Below are 21472 nucleotides of genomic sequence, written 5' to 3' on the forward strand. Positions count from 1 at the left end.
AAAAATAAAAAATGAACAATCAAGTACGTGTTTAGAGTGCTGTAATTCTTATCTGGAGTGCAGGTGGGCACAGATCACTTTCGTGGAATATTATTTTAAGATGTGTTACATTTTGTTCTTCTGCTGTAGAATATTTGTTGAATGATGCAAAAATGCATTGCATGCCTTTATGTTGCATGTGTTTGACTCTGTGAAGCTGTGTTACTTGCCTATCTAAAACACCTGATGGTCTATAAAGATCTGAATGCCCAATAGCCAGGCAGGAGAAAACGATAGGTGGGGCTGGCAAGCAGAAAGAGAATAATAGGAGGAGAAATCTGGGAGGAGAGATGAAGGATCAAGGAGTAAAAGGAGGAGAGGAGGGCTCTAGGGGGCAGCCACCCAGCCCCGCTACACAGCAAGACACAGAATAAGAAGTAAATAAAGGTATACAGAAATGAGAAGATAAAAGCCAAGAGGGGATAATTTAAGAAAAGCTGGCAAGAAATAGCCCAAGTTATGGCTAGGCATTTATACGTAAATAAAAAGTCTCCATGGGTATATCTTGGGAGCTGGGGTGGGTGGGGCCTCCAAAGAGAGCAAAGAGTCAGCTAACAGATCATCAAGAACTAACCTGCACCTCTTCTGTTTTGAGAATGTGGGCAACATCATCCCCTCAGCACTGAGCCCATCTGGACAAACTCCCTCAAGGTGGAGAGGGTCCCGCTTTCCATGCCTGCCCCAAACCACCTTTGAGGAGTCCTCCCAGTCTCCTCCTTCTTTGGATGTATTTATTTTTATGTGTGCAGATGTTTTACCTACATGTGTGTCTGTGCATCACATGCATGCAGTACCTATGGAGACCAGAAAAGGACATCGGATCCCCTGATTCTGGAGTCAAGGGTAGCTGTGAGCCACCATGTGGATACTGGGAACCCAGGACCTTTGCAGGAGAAGCAACTGCTGTTAACTGCTGAGACCTCTCTCTGCCCACCCCTTCTTTTTAGCTGGAAAGATACAGTCCTTTATCCCACCACACAGGAGGCTACGACAGGGAGGTCAAGAGTTCCAGGCTGAATCGGGCAATGGTGGCACACACCCTAATCCCAGCACTCAGGAGGCAGAGGCTGATGAATCTCTATGAGTTCAAGGCCAGCCTGGTCTACAAGAGTTAGTTCTGAGCCGGGCGGCGGTGGCGCACGCCTTTAATCCCAGCACTCGGGAGGCGGAGGCAGGCGGATCTCTGTGAGTTCGAGACCAGCCTGGTCTACAAGAGCTAGTTCACAGGACAGGCTCCAAAAGCTACAGAGAAACCCTGTTCTCGAAAAAACCACAACAACAAAAAAAAAGAGTTAGTTTCTGTGACAGGCTCCAAGCCACAGAGAAACCCTGTCTCAAAAAAGAAAAAAGAAGAGAAAAGAAAAGATCCAAGTTGGCCTGGGGCTACATAACAAGATAGCAAGACACTAAAATTTAAAAACTATTTCTGTTTTAAAAATGAAGTGTTGATAAACTTAAAGTGTCAAGTGCATTCCACTGCGTTCCCAGTTCAGATGGCACTGAAATATAAGCACTGTTGGAGACAAGGGGACTTGAAGAAGCTCTGGTCTCTGTTATAGCCTTTGTAACAAGCTGGTCAAGAGATACCTACTCAGCAGCACCCTGCAGGACAGCCTTGGCTGACCTCACAACCACTGCTCCCATCACTCCCCCATCACTGTCAATCCACCTGGGCCTCCGGCCGCCACTGCGCTTCTTTCGTACACCCGCCTATCTCATAGCTCATCCTCAGAGTTGCTGCTCTTTTCTGCCCTGCACACACTGCTCTGAGACCACAGTGCTCCAGGCAGAGTTCACACCTGATGAGGGACTCTGCAACCTAAGTACAGGTTAGAGGCAAGATGATGGTGGGGCATGGCAGTCAGAGCGACAGGGGGTGCTGCTGGCACATGCCAGGGAGCCTCTCTGCAGACAGGATGTAAAGGGCAGATGAAAGGGAGGGGCATGTCAGACTGAAGCGGCTGAAGTAGGCCATGGGAGGCCACAGAGCATCTTCGCCATAGGGGTTCCTTCCTCTGTCACCTCTTCAAACCATCCAGCCAGTCCCTGAGCTGGTCTGCAGTGCACTCCCATCATAAGCCCTGCTGGGAAGGCTTCATTGAGAGATTAACTGTTGAAGCTGGAAAGGTTTTCAGGGGCTTTGAAACGGTAGGGAGAGGCCATGGACTTTCATTTCACTGTTAAACTTAGAAACTCTGCATGGAAGATTATGTGATATGTAATTGCTGCATAGACTACAGAACAAAGGTGTTAGAAAGAGATTTCAAGGAATGGCAAGAACATATCCTGGAAAATGGGAGAGAGGAGCTGAAGAGAAACATAATCCTGTCCCTGCCATTGAAGAGCACAGAGAGCAGCAGACACTCCATGTGGAGGAAGTACTGCAGATTGACTCCCATGCTCTCCGCCTGCACAGACCCTACCATGTAATGTAGTCACATAAGAAGGAGAACATGGGTGTAGACTATGGGACTAGAAAGGAGACAATGAGACAGTAAGGACAGCTGAGGGAGAGAGAGAGGGCAGTAGGAGGTGTGTGCCACAAAAGCGAAAGGAGGCTCTGGGGGAGGGGGACAGGGACAGGAGGAGCAAGGGGATGGGGAATACAAGGGAGGAAGACAATTAACAAAAACTAATTTTGCTTGGAAATGCCATAATGGAACCTAATACTGTGCACATTTGCTAACTCAATTTTTAAGTTTTATTTTTATATTATGTATATTAGTGATTTGCCTGGATATAGGCACAACACTTGCACTTGATGTACACAGTAGCACCAGATCCCTTGGAACTTAGGTTACAGACAGTTGTGAGCCACCATGTGGGTGCTGGGAGCCAAACCCAAGACCTCTAAAAGAACAGCAAGTGCTCCTACCAACTGAACCATCTCTCCAGCCCTGGATTAAATTATTTCTAATATATATATATATTCTAATATGTCTGCGTGTGTGTGTATCACATAAGCAGACTCAAGAACAGAAGCCTCATGAACTTCAATAGATTTAGAAAATAATTTTGATGCCAGGTGGTGGTGGCGCACACCTTTAATCCCAGCATTCGGGAGGCAGAGGCAGGCGGATCTCTGAGTTCGAGACCAGCCTGGTCTACAAGAGCTAGTTCCAGGACAGGCTCCAAAGCCACAGAGAAACCCTGTCTCGAAGAACAAAAAAAGAAAAGAAAAAGAAAATAATTTTTGAGAGGACGTATCCCTTCTTGACAAACTAAGAATAGAAAGAATACAACTCAACATAATGAAGGCAAAATACAGCGTATTTAGAGCCAACATCATACTGAGTGGAAAATAACCAAAGAATTCACACAAAATCAACAACACGAGAGGGGTCCTCTCTCTCCTCAGTGTAGTGCTGCAGGCTCTAACAACAGCAAGAAACGAGAATCAAATAAAAGGGATGCAGATAGGGGGAGTCACCCTCTCCTTGTTTGCAGGTGATATGATTCTATACATGAGAGTTAACGTTAAGGTTTCCACTAGGGTGCTCTTAGAACTTCTAAATACTTTCAACAAAGTGGCAGGGTTAAATGAACACACCCACACCTGCAGCCTTCCTATACAACCAGTAACAAAGCATGGTGAGGGGGAAACCAGATCCCAGTCATCATATAACAGGCCCCATGCACACACACATACATGCACACAAAAGCACACACATGCAAAACCTTACCAGAAATCTGACCTGGAAAGGTCAAATATCTCTACAACAAAAAGTTTCAAATGCTCAAGAGAGAAGTTGAAAAAGGCACTGGAAGATAGAAATGTTTCCCATGTTTATTGATCAGGAGGATCAATACTGTGAAAAAATGACTTCTTTATCAAAAGCAATTGACAGATTGAATAAATCACCGTCAGAATCCCAGGTTATTCTCACAGAAATAGAAAAAAAAAAAACTTAGGCAGGTCACGGCAGTGGTGGCACATGCCTTTTAATCCCAGCACTCGGGAGGCAGAGGCAGCAGATCTCTTTGAGTTCGAGGCCAGCCTGGTCTACAAGAGCTAGTTTCAGGACAAGCACCAAAGCCACAGAGAAACCTGTCTTGAAAAAAAAAATCTTAGTTATTTTTGTTTGCTTTTTTCTGAGATAAGCTTTATGTAACCCCTGGTTAGCCTGGAAGTTTGCTATGTAGACCAGACTAGCCTAGTCAACTGATCTCTGTCCCCTGGGTGCTGGCATTAAAGGTGTGCACTACACTCAGTTGAAATATAAGAAATAATCTGAAAATCCAGGGGTAGCTCAAAAAACCTTGGATAGCCATCATGAGGAGGGGAAAAGGCTGGCGGTATTGCCCACACTGATTTCAAGTTCCAGTACAGAGACACAGTCACAACCCGCATGGTGGTGACACAAAACATATATGTTGATCCGTGACACTGAACAGAAGATCCAGATACAAAACCTACACAGCTGCAGCCTCCTGAGTTTTGAAAACGACTCCAAAAGTAGACATTGAGGAAACTCAGCCTCTTTAACAGTGGTGTCAGGAAAACTGGATATTCATATGTTGAGGAATGAATCTAGTTTCTCTCTTACCCTTAATAAAAATAACTCAGATGGATCAGGACTTTAGACTGAGGACCTGAACTGCTAATGGGAAAAGCAGGAAAATGCATCGATCAGGATTTAGGCACAGGCAAGGGCTTTCTAAACAGCACACCAGTGTCTCTGGCCAACGATGGGCAGATGGGACCTCGTGTCTGCACAATGAAGGAAACAACACTGCCTGGGGACAGCCTGCAGAGTGAGAGCCAAGGTTGTGTCTCAGAGAGGACCAACATCTACACAAAGAACACGGGTGGGGTGGAGAGCATCAATCAAAAAGTGGCTTGGGGGTCAGTGGTCAAGAGCTTGTGCCTCACAAGCATGAGGTCCTGGGTTCAAATGCCCAACACCCAGCAGGAAATAGAATCTGTCTCCGTGTCAATCAACTGAGGAGGAGTGATGCATATCTCTTCCCGCTCTTTCGCCTACACCTCCCGTCAGTGCCCTGCCGCCGGGTCCTTTCCCCCATGTGGTCACATGGACAAAATCTCTTTTATCTGTCAGCTTGGCATTATTACTCTTATTATACATTATTACTCTTCTCTTTGAGAGGCGTCTGAGGACAGGTGACAGAGCAAAGCTTGTTACAGATGCTGGGACCAGGCCCTCTGCCCTCAACTGGAAACAAATGCTCTTTGTTTTCTTGCTTTTTCCCTTCCCATCTTCCTACCCCTCCCAAGGGAAACTTCTAAGAAGCCCTTCTTTTGTGCTCACACTCAAGCTATGGCCTTGCTCTGACACGTGTCATCTGGAGGCCGCTGCAACTGCCAAAACCTGTAGTACCACTTGGGGGCAGCCCTTACCAGCTGCCCAAGCCAAGCCAGCCCTGTTCCTGTCCAGTGAACTAATTTGTTCCCGCCTTCACACAGCCTATAATGCCCTGTTGCACTGTCTCCCCCTCCAAAGGACAGAGAGCACCATCCATGTTCTACCCCTAGCTAGCCAAACCCATGCAGGAGACCATCTCCATGCATCTGTCCTTTCTCTTAGTGCTGCTTGTGTCTGAGACACCCCCACCCCATAAAGTGGCTCCTGTCTCCATCAGTTCTTTCATTCACGAAACACTTGGTGTCCAGTGCTTTGCAATGAATTGAAATGGTCAGGTGACTTCGGACAGAATAGGTAACCAAACAAGAATGTCTGCTCCTAGAAGGCGCTGCCTTGGGTCCTGGTGGGACACAGTGGAAGCCTAGGCAGGACGTGTGAGTTTACAGAGATTGCAGTGACCCGGCCACAGCGACTTGACTGGCAGACACAGGGTAGGCAGGCCTCACTGCAGGAACCATAAGCTCCATCAGGGACCTGACATGCTAGTACAAGGGTGTGCCAACAGCATCGGGACTTGAATGTCTTTCTTCTCTTGTGCTTCTTCTAGTGAGAAACCTTGTCAAGATTAGTAGAGTGTTCCAGGAACATCAGTGTATGCAGATGTCACAGGGAGCCTGGGGTTTGGCTACGGCTGGCAGCCATCTTCAGCGACAGATATGGTGGTTAACTGCCATGATCACTGTGTGGCTCTTATAAGGTCACTGATTATATTCTGTGTCCTCGGCATCTCTGGTGTCCCTGTTGATTTCACCAACTCTTTGGTGGCTGGAATAAGCACCCTGCCTGCTGGATGGGGAAGGAGAGACGGGAAGAGGTGGATGTAGGAGGCACTAACTGACCTTCAGGCTTGGGCCCCTCACTGGGACCAGCTTCTGCCCTGGGGTGGAATTTCCTGCAGAAGAGTCCCCTGCTGGGCTCCAGATGAGGGGCACGTGCCGCTGGTGCAGGAACACAGCTCCTAGAATGTGGCTGAGGAGAGTGGCAAGGTGCAGTACACCTCGGGATGCATCCTGGTGGAAGAGCTATCGGGGCTGCCTGACTCTCGGTGTGAGAAGGAAGCCAACAGGAACCTCTTGGTGTGTTGAAACAGCAGATATGGTGGGAACAGTCTCCGGGAGGCAGGGATCCTGGTGCACAAGTCTGCCCTCTGCTGTGCCGCCACATACATAGCTCTATGTGGAAGGCTGGAAGACTCAGGCTTCTGAAGGAAGACCAGACAACAAAACAGACCGACCAGCGCTGACAACCATTGCTCAAGGAGGGAACGGGGATTGAAGGGTCGGCACCTCAGTGCCCAAGAGCAGGGAGAAGTAGAATTGGGAAGTGGCTGGAGAAGGCTGCAGACTGTAGTGTCCTGAATACTGTATCACTGTCTGAAGTGGTGTCTGATTGGAGTGAGCACACGGGCAGCTCTCCTGACAGGTGTCCTGGAATGAGTGGGGGAGCAGTGGCAGTCTCTGGGCAACAGGAGGCTACAGTAAAAAAGAGTCATTGTGTTTTGTTTGCTTCTGGGGAAAGAGCAGCATTTCCTTAAGCCTACAGGACTGGTGTGATGATTTGGGGTTTCTGGGAGCCTGGTATGGAGCAAGACCAGAAATTAGTGATCCATTGTGCCAGTAAGGGAGACTTCCACAGTCCCAGAGCAGTGGGAAGGCTCTTCTGGGGGTTTTCACTTCCTTGGGAAACAGGAACTATGTGCTTACCCTGCGGAGTCAGAGGTTTGATGGAGGACAGCGGGATCATGGAGGTGTTCATGGATCCCAGAGACACATCAGCACTCGGGACCGAGGCCATCCCTGTCTCTCTTTCTCTCTCTCCAGTCCCCAGAGTAGGTCAGGCACAGAAGTGTTCCCTGAACAGGGCTGAGAACACCTGAGATGACCAGGGGCCAGGCAATCAATACAGGCAGGCAGCAGAGAGCAGGTATCAAACAGCCGGAGCAGAGGTGCTGGGATGGTAGACGGTGGCACCTGACACAAGAGTTCCTGTATGGCGGCATTCTGGCATGGTGCCAAATGACTTGTGTGGTAAGGAAGGCAAAGTTCTCAGAGTGCAGGAGGCCAAAGACCTTGTCTGGAAAAGAGATCGGGAAACAGCAGCCGAACAAGGGTTACTGGGAAAAGTCTGACGTCAGCTTCAGTCACAGCCTGGGGGCAACAAGGAGCCTATCTCCCCAGGGTCCCACCAGTAAGGCATGGGTGTGGAAGGTGACAGCCAGGGTCACCTGGGAGCACTCAGGCAGAGGCACCCTGGAGAATTGAAGACTCGCCTTGCCTTCCAGGTGTTCTGAGTGATCAGGAACGTTCTTGCCGCCTGAGCACATGAGGAAAACACACCGCCATGCAGTCACTGAGAGCCAGCTCAGTGTCAGAACAGTGTCCCATGTCAGAACATTTCAGCAGAGCTCCCAGCTGACTGCAGGCAGGAGGCCGCTGCTACAGGGGCATATGAAGTTACCACACTGCATAGAACTGTGTTTCTTTTTTTCTTTTAAATCTTTTTATTATTATTTTTTTATTAAAAATTTCCACCTCCTCCCCCGCCTCCCATTTCCCTTCCCCTCCCCCCAGCCCCCTCCCCCTCCCTCTCCAGTCCGAAGAGCAGTAAGCACCCTGTGGGAAGTCCAAGGTCCTCCCCCCTCCATCCAGGTCTAGAAAGGTGAGCATCCAAACAGGCTAGCCCCCCCCCCAAAGCCAGTACATGCAGTAGGATCAAAACCCAGTGCCATTGTCCCTGGCTTCTCAGTAGCCTTCACTGTCTGCCATGTTCAGGGAGTCCGGTTTTATCCCATGCTTTTTCAGTCTCAGTCCAGCTGGCCTTGGTAAGCTCCCATTAGATCAGCCCCACCATCTCAGTGGGTGGGTGCACCCCTCGCGGTCCTGACTTCCTTGCTCATGTTCTCCCTCCTTCTGCTCCTCATTTGAACCTTGGGAGCTCAGTCTGGTGCTCCAATGTGGGTCTCTGTCTCTATCTCCATCCATCGCCAGATGAAGGTTCTATGGTGATATGCAAGATATTCATCAGTATGGCTATAGGATCGGGCCATTTCAGACTCCCTCTCCTCAGCTGCGCAAGGAACTAGCTGGGGACATCTCCCTGGACACCTGGGAACCCCTCTAGAGTCAAGTCTCTTGCCAACCCTAAAATGGCTCCCTTAATTAAGATATATACTTCCCTGCTCCCATATCCACCCTTCCTTTATCTCAACCATCCCATTCCCCCAAGCTCTCCCCATCCTCCCCTTCACACTTTCCTCTCCCCATCTCCCCTTACCCCCATCCCACCCCACCTCCAAGTTCCCAATTTTTGCCCGGCAATCTTGTCTACTTGCAATATCCAAGAGGATAACTATATGTTTTTCCTTGGGTTCACCTTCTTATTTAGCTTCTCTAGGATCATGAATTATAGGCTCAATGTCCTTTATTTATGGCTAGAAACCAATTATGAGTGAGTACATCCCTTGTTCATCTTTTTGGGTCTGGGTTACCTCACTCAGGGTAGTGTTTTCTATTTCCATCCATTTGCATGCAAAATTCAAGATGTCATTGTTTTTGACCGCCGAGTAGTACTCTAATATGTATATATTCCACACTTTCTTCATCCATTCTTCCATTGAAGGGCATCTAGGTTGTTTCCAGGTTCTGGGTATTACAAATAATGTTGCTATGAACATAGTTGAACAAATGCTTTTGTAATATGATAGGGCATCTCTTGGGTATATTCCCAAGAGTGGTATTGCTGGGTCCTGGGGTAGGTTGATCCTGAGTTTCCTGAGAAACCGCCACACTGCTTTCCAAGTGTTTGCACAAGTTTGCATTCCCACCAGCAATGGATGAGTGTTCCTCTTACTCCACAACCTCTCCAGCAAAGGCTATCATTGGTGTTTTTGATTTTAGCCAATCTGACAGGTGTAAGATGGTATCTCAACGTTGTTTGATTTGCATTTCCCTGATGCTAAGGAGGTTGAGCATGACCTTAAGTGTCTTTTGGCCATTTGAACTTCTTCTGTTGAGAATTCTCTGTTCAGTTCAGTGCCCCATTTTTAATTGGGTTCATTAGCATTTTAAAGTCTAGTCTCTGAGTTCCTTATATATTTTGGAGATCAGACCTTTGTCAGTTGCAGGGGTTGGTGAAGATCTTTTCCCAGTCAGTAGGCTGCCTTTGTGTCTTAGTGACAGTGTTCTTTGCTTTACAGAAGCTGCTCAGCTTCAGGAGGTCCCATTTATTCAGTGTTGCCCTTAATGTCTGTGCTGCTGGGGTTATACGTAGGAAGCGGTCTCCTGTGTCCAAATGTTGTAGAGTACTTCCCACTTTCTCTTCTATCAGGTTCAGTGTGTTCAGATTGATATTGAGGTCTTTAATCCATTTGGACTTGAGTTCTGTGCATGGTGATAGATATGGATCTATTTTCATTCTTCTACAGGTTGACATCCAGTTATGCCAGCACCATTTGTTGAAGATGCTTTCTTTCTTCCATTGTGTACTTTTAGCTCCTTTATCGAAAATCAGGTGTATAGAACTGTGTTTCTGACTTTGCCTTTCCGGCCTCCTATGGGTTCCACATTGGTGTCAACAGTGCCTAATTGTACAAGTGTCCAGCCCTTGTCCAGGCAAGAATCTCAGTCTTCCAGGACATAGTGAGCAAGCATGGACTTGGAGGCCTCTGTGTCAGAGTGGTCAGCTCCAAGAGCACTGCATTATCCCACCACTCCCACGGGCTCCACGGCACTGTGCTATCCCACCACTCCCATCCACTCCCACGGGCTCCACGGCACCACACTATCCAACCACTTTCTCAAATCAAATGGCATATCCGTGGTATAATTAGTAGAAATCGGCATAATTGGCCTGTTATGGCAAGTCAGTACAGCAGACTGTCATGAAGGTCTCTTATAATGTCAAAGTCATCCCTCGGTGGACACAACTTTATACAAAGAGATGTACGGGAGAGTAGCTGTCCTGCTTTGATGCATCGCCAAAAGATTGCTTCTAGAAGATTCAAATCAGGCACCACCATGCCCCCACTCCTTGGCTAAGTGGTTTACACACTGCATTTTCCATTGCTCAAAACAAGCGACTGGCTGTTGTTGTGTGATGGCTGTTGTTGGCTAGGGTTGGCACCCAGTTGGTAGAGTGCTGGCCTCACAGACATACAGTCCTGGGTTTGGTGCTGGGCATAGTACCACAGGCATATAATCCCAGCACTCTGGAGTCAGATGTGGATGTCATCTGCCCTGGTTCTGAGCTTCATCAGGAGCTCCTTGCTAGGAATGGAGATGATGGGGGCACTGACACTAAGGGGGTGGCCACTTCTAGAAACAGGGTGAAAACTGAGAGGAATATGAAACCCCACTATATTTCTTCAGATTGAAAGGCTTTTATGCCAGACCTGGTGATACAGCCCTGTAATCCTCTGTACTCTAAAGGCTAAGAAAGAAGCATAGAAAATTCAAGACCAGCTTTAGCCATAAAGTAAGTTCAACACCAGCCTGGACAGTTTCATGAAACGTAGTCTCAATGTTTAAACAGTTTGAACCAGCTGGGCACACCTACAGTGTAGAAGGAGCTGCAGGCCGCATCCCACCGCACAGCTCCCGGCCACCTGGCTAGCTTATACCCCAAAATAACAACAAACAAATTGTATTCATTTAAACACTGCTTGGCCCATTAGCTCTAGCCTCTTACTGGCTAACTCTCACATCTTGATTAACCCATATTTAGTAATCTGTGTAGCACCACAAGGTGGTGGCTTACCGGGAAGATTCTAGCCTGCATCCATCTCGGAGAGGAGAGTCATGGCGACTGCCTGAAGTGTCTTCCTCACTGCCTTCTTCCCAGCATTCTGTTCTGTCTACTCCACCCACCTATGTTCTGACCTATCAGGCCAAGCAGTTTATTAGTTAACCAATGAAACAACAGAAAGATATAAGACCTTCCTCCATCACTCCAGTGTCAGCACTTGAGAGGCAGAGTTAGGAGGATCCACACAAAGTCTGTGTCCAACTTGGGCTACATAGCTCAAGAAAACAAACAAAAAGTAACAGAGGAGGTTATGAATGTGGCTCACTTGCTTATCATTCATTAGACCTTAGGTTCAATGCCCACGAGAACAAAAGAATGGATGAGGGTAGAGAAAGAATCGAATAAAAGGCAATTCCTTTTTTAAAAAATATATGTATTTTATATGTATGAGTATTTTGCTTGCAAGTATGTCTGTGTGTCACATGCTTTCCTGGTGCCCTAGGAAGTCAGAACAGGGAGTTGGATTCCCTGGACTGAAATGATGGATGGTTGTGAGTCATGTGTGTGCTGGGAATTGAACCTTGGTCCTCTGCAAAAACATGTGCTCTTAACCACCAAATCGTCTCTCAAGCCCCCACAAAAGGTGTCTTCTCCAGCGTGTATAACTAGCTATACTCAATCTAACAAGGGTGACAGAATTCATATCCTGTCACCTACTTCACTTCCTGTTGAGAGAAATTAAAAACCTAAGCTAACACCAAGCTGAAACCACGTTTCTGCCATGAGCGGTAGCTCAGGCCTGAATCCAAGAGTCTGCTAGTCCGGTCGGGCAGCCTGAAGGGACTGCCAAGGCCCTGAAGGCATTGCTAGCTTTGTCCAGCCTGAGCCTGTCCCCAGTGGGGCAAAGTGAAGTTGCATAAACCAGCTATCATGGTGGTATCATGCCTGCTCACTCTCAAGAGCTCCACGTGCCAACTGTTAAGGAGTCACAGCAGCTGACCAGCGCGGCTGAGGCTCGGAGTCCTTGGGCATTTCTAGGTACCATCGCAGGGTACACAGGCAGTGACTGTCACGCACGCAGCACAGGTACCTAACTCTCAGAGCGCTTGGGCTGTCGCTAATGCTCCAGAAAACCCACAATGCTCAGTGTCAGGATCAAATCACACTTCAAACCAGGGTGTTTCGGGTCATCCCATTTCATCCAGCCCTTAGTGACTGAGTACATGGTCCTTCCTGAGGGCTAAAGCTGGAGGTGGCTCAGTGCTGCCCGCTGGGGGGCCATCGAGATTTTCAGATGACCAGCTAGCAGGTCACAGTCACTTGGTCTTACCCTGTAATACCTGCCCCTAAGCCATGACAAGTGAGCAGTGGCAGCAGTGCTACTGGGGACCGGCCTCCTCCAGCCAGAGCCAAGGCAAAACCACCAGCAGGAAGTGGCATGTTTAACCAAAAAGTATTTTTGGCCCTCCTGTCACAACTTGGGATGTGTTGCTGCGTGTAGGAGACGGAGGCCAGGAGTGGCGCCCACGTCTCTTATAAGAGCTTGCCTTAGAGTCCCGGAAGAAAGACGGTGCTCATGCTACAGTGCCCATCAGGGAAGCACAGTGAAGTGTCCCCAGATGGGAGTAATGAGATGAAAGACAGTTGACAGTGGCAGCCCTGAGGCCTGGGGAGCCACCAGCTGAGCTGCTGTGAGGATTATAGTCTGAAGGAGACAGTCTAAACAAGAGGCAGTAAAGGATGGGACCCTCCACACCCACCAGTTAAGAACTGCAGCCAGGCAGTAAAGTCACAGCCATGAGTGAGGGTCATCAGACCCAGCGGGGGTCTGAGTGGAGGCAGGGACTGAAGGCCACTGTGTGGAACTGCCTGGAGAGGGCACAGACCAGAGTGCTGACGAGAAAGGGGGAGTGAGGAGTCTCAGACCAGAGCCAGCTCCAGGCAGTAGGACTAGGAGCTTGCTACGAGCACTGCCGGGTCTCTTGCACCTCGTGTCCTCTAAGAAGCCACCTTGGGTGGCTACACTTGATTTGGAGCACTGTAGATGTAGAAAATTCTCAGAGCCCTTTGCTCTACGGCAGTGGTTCTCAACCCTCAAGTCGTGACCACTTTGAGGGTTGATGGACCCTTTCACAGGGGTCACCTAAGACCACCAAGAAACATAGCTATTACGATTCATAACGTAGCCAAATTACAGACATAAAGCAGCAATGAAAATAATGTTGTGGTTGGGGGTCACCACACGTGAGGAAGTGAATCAAAGGGTTGTAGCATCACGAAGGTTGAGAACCACTACTCTATGGCTTCGTCCCCAGGAGATGTCCATGTTAGATCAAAGCCCATGAGAAGAAAGGACAGAGGAGCACACATTAGATTCAATTTTAAAACAAGCCAGCTCAGGGTGGCCCAGTCAAGTAGGGTTGTTTAGGGAAACTGAAACCGTGGTTGTATTAAAGGGCTGCAGCACTAGGAAGGCTGAGAACCACTGGTTTAGGAGGAAGCCGGTAGATGCTGCCTTCAGCTACTTGTGAGCAAATCAGGGTTTGCCAGTTGAAATCCAGAGGTTTATGCACAGCCCACAGTGGGAATATACACCAGGACTCAGTGGTGGCCAGTGACATTAGACTTCCCTGGCCCCAGAAGTTGCTCCTAAATAGCACAGGTCACAGTTGCGAGTAAGCAGACTGAGTTGTGTGACCAGCATCAAGTGACTTTTCCATCTCCTTTTCTCCAAAAGGGGAGTAGTTAACACCTGTCCCAAAGGAAGAGCCAAAACTGAAGCAAACCAGCAAGGTGCCTTGAAACAGTAGCCACAGGGGCAGGCTTTTCTCCCGGTGGGAGTTCTGTAAATGAGGTTGCTTGCGAGCATGGGAGTGGAGCTAGTGGTAGAGTGATACCTGGCACGCACAGGGCTCATGGAGGCATGTCTAAACACACACACACACACACACACACACACACACACACAACACGCCACACCACATTTCCACGTATGGAAACAGAACCTAGGCTTTTTAGTGTCTTACTATGTCATCTCAAACTCATGAGCCTCCTGCACTACCATGCCTGGCTCTCAGTTGGAAGGGCTTGAGGAAAGTGAAGAAAAAGCAGCTCCCCGTTTCTCGGGCACCAGCCACACTGATGGCTGCTCCATGTTGGGTTAGGGCCTGGACCAGTACCTTTCCTTGCCCACAGCAACCTGGCACCCTCCTTGTATATCTAGGTGTCTGGCCTTAAGTTGGAGCCACTGTCTTCTAAGTGTCCCTCCTACATATGTTATTTTTGAGTGATACAGCGGGGTCACAGAAGACCACATTTGGTCCCTTGCAGAGCCCTGGAGGTAGCATCTCCTTTTTAGGAGCAGGTTGGTCATGTATCCACACTTGCTCTGCAGTAAGCAGAGACCAGGTGGAGCCAGTGCTGCTCTGCTGCAGAACAGCATGCAGGGTCCAGGTTGTGTTGCCTCTGCTGTGGGACACAAACCATGCAGAATGCTGCAGTCATACAGTCCCAGACTGGCCAAGGGGCTGGTGCATGACTCTTTAAAGGAAGTGAGCAGAGTGCCTCAGGACTTTTACATGATACGGTCTGCTTGCCTGGTGCACACCTGGCCTAGGGGCATAATTCTGTGGGCTTAATTGTATCCTACTTCATCTAAATGATAAGACAATGATTGGGCAAATAAGTATTAGTTTTGGCTCAGTTGGCACAGCCAATCCCTGATGGAGACTCTAGCCTGGGCCAGTTCTGGTAGTGGGCCCCTTTAAGACCAGGCCTGTTTGCTCTCTAGCCCTGGCTTGCCTTTAGGAGTGACCTCTTCCCTTCGGGCTTAAGAAGCTTTCTGCCCAGTACTACCCTGCTCTGTATCACTGAGAGGCTGAGGTAGGCCTGGGCATGAACCACCTGTATCAGTTCTACTCAGCCCCCTTAGGAACTGCACCAACACGTACCACCAGTGCGTGAGACAAGCAGGCTGGCTGACAGTGGCTTTATCAATGGCAGTGGGTGCCAGCTGGGATACAGCTATCCAGTGAAACCTTCAGCACATCCCACTGGGCTCTATGCAGCCAGGCTGTATTCTTGCAAAACAGCCAGTTGAGCCTGGGGTGCACTGGTTAGTGACCTCAATGGAGTGATGCCCTTCTGCCAAGCACTTGGCAGGAATGTTACCACACAAATGAACGAATGATTCCTTTCAACAGTTTAGAGGGGATAGCTTTATTAACTCACTGAAGTGACAAGATGACAGAATTTGATTTTAAAATTCTTCTTGGGGTATCAGAGTCCTACTCCAGGCACCTGTGTCACCTGACCCAAACTTGTTTCTAATACTTGGAAAGACCATCTCTCAGGAGTGCTTTCTAACCTACTGCTGAACACCGAGACTGCTTGAAGCCCTGTGTGCTGCAAGGCCACACCCCGAGGCTTTGTACTATGACTCCAAGGCACGGAAGCTGGCCTGGTCAGTGTGGACTAGAAAATAAACAGGTCTGTGGGAATAGGGCTGCCAGCCTCAGCCTGTAAAGGCATTCATGCTAGTAGCAGAGCACCTTCAGAAGCTCTGTGCCCTTAGCAAGGGCCCCACAGAGGCCAGTGAAGGGCCATCACCCTGTTACAGCAAAGTATCCCATCCATACAACATGCCCTGGCCACACGGCATAAGCTGCCAGGAGACACAGACTGTTTAAGTTTGCAAGAGCCCTTAATTACCCAGGATCACAGACAGCAGCTCCCTGTAAGAGCAGCCCTCCATTGGACATCTGCTTCTCTTTTCCCTGAAGGCTGTTAACCTATGCGCAGCCATATACAGAGACCAATTTAACGAAGGACAAGGGTGGTCTGAATCTCTCTTGGCAGTGAGTCCTATGGGAAAAGCATGAGAGAACTCGGGGCCCAACCAGACCTCAGAAATGTCAATGTGCTTGCCTCAGTTCGAATTCTCCTGGAGTTCCTGTCTTCCAGACCCTTCCTCCATGGTTACCTAGAGCTCCAGACCATGTGCTCTCATCTCTTGCAGACACACTCACTGCCTGCAAGAGACCGAGCAAGCCAGAGGAGTACTCGGAGAGCACGGGAGCTGCATTCTTGCTCTTATGCATGCACGTGTTCTGCAGGCGCCACCCTGGAGTAGAAAGAGACAAAGAAAATTCATGCTGCCCTGCCCTGGTTGGACTTCAGATGGGTGGGTGGAGGTGGGAAGGGCCCAGTGGTAACCAGGTATGGCACTCAGTGTGTCCAGAAACACTGGCACAGCCAGCATTCTCCTTAACTCTGTGCCCAGCTGTGGACTGGCTGCTGTGCCCAGCTGTGGACTGGCTGCTGCTGGGAGATCTCTTTCTGGTGTGTGCTGGGAAGGGTTTTGCACTGAGAGCCCATCTGGGACTGCATGGAAAAGACTGCAGAGGCTGTTGGATCCCAAGTATTCTGTAGCGTTAACACCGGTGGGGAGGAGTATACTATAGCGCTAACACAGGTGGGGAGGGTATACTGTAGCGCTAACACAGGTGGGGAGGAGTATACTATAGCGCTAACACAGGTGGGGAGGAGTATACTGTAGCGCTAACACAGGTGGGGGGTATACTGTAGCGCTAACACAGGTGGGGAGGGTAGACTGTAGCGCTAACACAGATGGGGAGGAGTATACTGTAGTACTAAAGCAGCTGGCATACTGGCCCTCACCAGCTATTGTCCACCTGAACTAAGTGTCCAGCCTGCGGCCCAACAGCCCTATTGGATCTGCTATGGATACTCTACTGTTCCTGCCTGCATGGAGCCTCCTCGAATTTGCATGTGCACTGGGTACTGTGCTCACACCACACCCTCGACTCAGTTATTAACCTTTCCAGGAAGCATGGCGCTCCAGAACCACAAAGGACCCCAACTGGCAAAGGACCCCAAGTGGGAGGTACAATATCTAGGCAGGTTTTTTGCTGAAGCCAGTGATTAGCTTCTGAGCCAATCCAGAGCCTGGGGAGACCACTGGCCACTGCTGCTATGAGACCACATGCAAAGATTCCTGGGAGTTTCACCCCAAGCTGTCTAGGGCTGCCCCCTCCAGGCGGCTTTGAGGATAAGTACATCAACAAAGACCTCACAAGACTTTGAGCCTCCTGCCGACCATGAATATTAAAACATGTTTATCAGAGCAAAGCAGCTCTGCCTGGTGATAGTGTGGGTAGGAGGGACAAAGGCCAACTTAATAGGCCCTTCAGCCATTAAAGACTTGCTAGAACCTGAGAGGAACGAGAACCTGCATTTGTTCGGGGACCCTGCCTAGGAGAATTCTGTTTCCGGGAGTGGTGGAGTGATCGCCCTGTCCCGCAGGGTGCACGAAGGCCAAGCTCTGTGACTACTAAGTGTCCAAAAGGCTGGCCTCACGCGACAGGGGAAAATGTGTCCCTACCGCCTCCGAGATCTCGGGGAATCCTGTCACTCGAGGCCAACCATAACCACAAGGCGCGCTCCAGGCGCACGTGTATCCACTCTAAGAGTTACAGAAACTGCACCTTGACCCACTGCTACTCTACCCGCCTTGGCACGGCACCGCTGTCGGAGACCACGCCCCCAGCCCCCGGGTGCTCTGTTCATCCGCGACCCAGCTTCGGCCATTGGCTGCTTTTCGCTCTCCGCCCCGACGCGTGCCTCAGCGCACCCCGCCCCAGCCTCAGTTTCCCGGCTGGCACGGGGCGGGACGTGGGCGGGGCTCAGCTCAGACCACGCGGGGCGGAGCTCGGGAGCTGACGTGACCGCCCCGCCTCCAGAACCAGAACGGGTCGGCGTCTCTGCAGCCTCCGGCCCCTCCGCCTCCCGAGAGCCCCGCAGTGGAGGCTCGGACCCGAGGTTGACGCCGGGTGCCCCTCCTCCTGCTCGCCATGGCTGCGCCCCGCGCGCCCCGCGCTCTGACGGCCGCCGCGCCCGGGTCCGGGAAGGCCAAGCTGACGCACCCCGGGAAGGCAATCCTGGCAGGTGGGCCACTCCGAACCCCAACTCGGAACCGCCTGTCTGTCCGCGCTTCCGGGTGGGCCGGGGACGCCCAGGTCCCGCCCAACTTCCGGAGGGGCGGAGGGTTGGGGGCGCAACCCGGGCCCCTAGCCCACGCGCCAGCTCTACCCGGGAGTCTTTCGGACATGCCAGGTGGAGACCACCATGTGGGGGCGTGGGCACTGTCCCGTAGCGGGCCGCGACGCGGCAAAGTCCGGGCGGGGGAGGGGCCGCGCGGCGGCGGCGGCTGGGTCCACCGGGCCAGGGTGTCCCTAGCCCCGGGCGTTCGGTCCCTGCAGGCGGCCTGGCGGGAGGCATAGAAATCTGCATCACCTTCCCAACCGAGTACGTGAAGACGCAATTGCAGCTAGATGAACGCGCGCACCCACCGCGGTACCGGGGCATCGGTGAGGCGGGGCGGCCGCGGGGCGGCGTGGGGGGCACCGTGGGGCGGAGGAGCCAGGGTTCTGACCGCGCCTCCCGTAGGGGACTGCGTGCGGCAAACTGTCCGCAGCCATGGCGTCCTGGGCCTGTACCGCGGCCTCAGCTCCCTGCTCTACGGCTCCATCCCCAAGGCGGCTGTCAGGTGAGACTCGGCTCTGCCTGAGCGACCCCGGAGGGAGTGGCCTCAGCGATCCTCTCACACGCCTTCTTCTTTAGGTTCGGGACGTTCGAGTTCCTCAGCAACCAAATGCGGGATGCTCAGGGTCGGCTCGACAGCAGGAGAGGGCTGTTGTGTGGTCTGGGCGCCGGCGTGGCGGAGGCAGTGATGGTCGTGTGTCCCATGGAGACCATCAAGGTGAGAGATTGAAGCTTTCAGGGGTGGCCAGGGTACTGTGAGGCTCGTGGGGGTATCCCAGGCTTTAAGGCCCATGTGCCCCATGGAAACTGTCAAGGTGGGAAGGGTCCCTACACATACACACTAGGTTCATGGTGAGTGCATCTTAGGGGTGGCAGGAAGGGGTCCCTGTGGAGGCTGCCCACCTGTAACAAAAACATGAACAAAGTCTTGTTGGTTTTTCGAGACAGGGTTTCTCTGTGTAACAGCCTTGGCTGTCCTGGAACTCATTTTGTAGATCAGGCTGGCCTTGAACTCAGAGATCACCTGGCCTCTGCCTCCTGAGTTCTGGGATTAAAGGCATATACCACCAGTCCCTGCTGAGCAGTCTTTAAAGCGACTTTTATAGATTAACAAACAAACAAAAAAACTAACATAACTTACTGTCCCAAGTGTAGAAAATAGCAAACAAGATGTTGGAGGCTCTTCAACCTGGGAACCTCGCTGAGGTCTTAAGGCCTGTATGTAGTGACTCCAAAACAGCATGGGAGGAGAGCCAGGACATTTCATGCAGAAGAACTGGGGATCTCCAGGCTTGGCATGACCTTGGTGGGCCTTAGGTCTGCTAGCTAAAGTTCAGATGTGGCCAGGAGTCAGTGTCTTTGCTTCCTCCCTTTCAGGTGAAGTTCATTCACGACCAGACTTCCCCCAACCCCAAGTACCGAGGATTTTTCCACGGGGTTAGGGAGATTGTTCGGGAACAAGGTAAGCCCCAGAGAATCAAGACCTCAGCCAAGTGGAAGAGCCTCTACTTGAGTGGGTCCTCCTTGCCTACAGGTGGGACCTGGAAGGCCCCAGCCTGACTCCATGTCTGCTTGCCCCCAGGGCTAAAGGGGACGTACCAAGGCCTCACAGCAACTGTATTGAAGCAGGGCTCAAACCAAGCCATTCGATTCTTTGTTATGACCTCACTTCGCAACTGGTACCGAGGTATACCTGTGGCCTAGAGACCCATTCCGAACACTGAAGGCTTTCAGACTGGAAGGGGAGGGGTGCTTTCCTGGGCCCTACCTTGGGTTCTTTGGTGCCTCTAAGCTCCCCCCTCTGACCTACCCTGGTGTTCTGACTGCAACTGTACTCCAAACCAGGGGACAATCCCAACAAGCCTATGAACCCGCTGATCACGGGGGTCTTTGGAGCCATTGCTGGTGCAGCCAGTGTCTTTGGGAACACACCTCTAGATGTGATCAAGACCAGGATGCAGGTAGGTATGGGGGGGCTGAGAAAGTGGGGACAAGAACCCCAGACGGGCTAGCGGCTAAGCACTCTGGCCCTATGGTGTCCTGCAGGGCCTGGAAGCACACAAATACCGGAACACACTGGACTGTGGCTTGCAGATCCTGAAGAATGAGGGGCCCAAGGCGTGAGTAGGATAGAGCAGTGCTGTCGTCCCCATTCCAGGCCCTCGCTGTCATTCTGTTCTCTTGCCCTGGGCTGTCGTTCTTCTGTCCCTCCCGTATCTGGAGAGTGCCCTTTCTAGGACACTTTGCCTGCTCTCCCCCGCCCTGGGCTAGTTCCTCCCTCATTCTCACCCCCAACCCTCTGCTCCACCCAGGTTCTACAAGGGCACTGTTCCCCGCCTGGGCCGAGTCTGCCTAGATGTGGCCATCGTGTTCATCATCTACGATGAGGTGGTAAAGCTGCTCAATAAAGTTTGGAAGACAGACTAAGCCTATAGGGTGCGGCGGGTGTCCCAGCTGCTCCAGACCAGACCCCGCCACCTACTCTTATGATTCCAGTGCAGTAGTGCCAAAAGGCCCCTTCCCTTGTCCCTTACGTTCTGTGGCCTGGTCTGTTCATGGTGACTACCATGTGTTCCATAGTTCTGTGTCTCCCATGTGGTCTGTATGTGACACTACTATTGTATCTGTGTCCGGCCTGACCATGGCTGGGTGTCTCTTTAGCCTGTGAATATGTGCTCACTTATCCATGTGCTTGCTTGTGAGCCATGTGCCTGTTTCGTGTTCTATGTCATATGACCCTGTGCCCCACTTCCTGGGGCGCCTGTGTGCCCTGGTCCATGGCCTTGGAGCCATGGTCAGGTCACAGTCCGGTGCCTTCCACCCCCGATGGTAGGGGCGCCCTGCCCTGGCCTACCACAGCTGCCTCTGGGCCTCGGCCTGGCTTCACCGCATTCCAGGGGCTACAAGCCCCCCTGCTTCTCCCGCCATTGGCCTTAAATGGCCCTCGGGCCCTCCCTCTGCCCGGGACAGGGTGGCACCTGCCACTCTCAGGACCACCCTGCCAAGGAGAATAAACCGGATCCTGTCGCACTCTCCTGTCCATCGCTTTGTAGCTGGGGGGGATATTGGTGACTGAGCCTCCTCAGGGGCCAGCATGCCCTCCTCCTGAAGACACTGCAGCAGGCAGAGCAATAGGAAAGCTCAGCAACCCTTAGTGACAGCGCCTTTAAGAGGCCCAGCTTGGAACCAAAATGAATTTGTGGTACTTCCTGACTTTTATAAGGCAAGTGAGGTAGGTCCTGCTT

The 21472-nt window shown here is 51.1% G+C and overlaps 1 protein-coding gene across 1 annotated transcript; it reads left to right on the top strand.

Moving 5' to 3' along the window:
* Positions 1–17905: 17905 nt before the first annotated feature.
* On the top strand, positions 17906–21257 carry Slc25a1 (solute carrier family 25 member 1). Its single transcript, XM_038345660.1, has 9 exons — positions 17906–18131; positions 18446–18553; positions 18633–18732; positions 18807–18945; positions 19605–19689; positions 19810–19914; positions 20073–20188; positions 20274–20347; positions 20540–21257. The coding sequence occupies exons 1-9, from the start codon at positions 18038–18040 to the stop codon at positions 20652–20654; spliced, it is 936 nt and encodes a 311-aa protein (XP_038201588.1). The 5' UTR covers positions 17906–18037; the 3' UTR covers positions 20655–21257.
* Positions 21258–21472: the final 215 nt, after the last annotated feature.

Source organism: Arvicola amphibius, chromosome 10 (genome assembly GCF_903992535.2).
Source record: "Arvicola amphibius chromosome 10, mArvAmp1.2, whole genome shotgun sequence".
Classification (NCBI taxonomy): domain Eukaryota; kingdom Metazoa; phylum Chordata; class Mammalia; order Rodentia; family Cricetidae; genus Arvicola; species Arvicola amphibius.

Bases quoted from the DNA above. Each gene is read 5' to 3' on its own strand.
- Slc25a1 (XM_038345660.1), top strand. From the start codon at position 18,038: ATGGCTGCGCCCCGCGCGCCCCGCGCTCTGACGGCCGCCGCGCCCGGG. The intron at 18,132-18,445 runs GTGGGCCACTCC...CGGTCCCTGCAG, and splicing joins CGGGAAGGCAATCCTGGCAG to GCGGCCTGGCGGGAGGCATA. The intron at 19,690-19,809 runs GTAAGCCCCAGA...GCTTGCCCCCAG, and splicing joins GGAGATTGTTCGGGAACAAG to GGCTAAAGGGGACGTACCAA.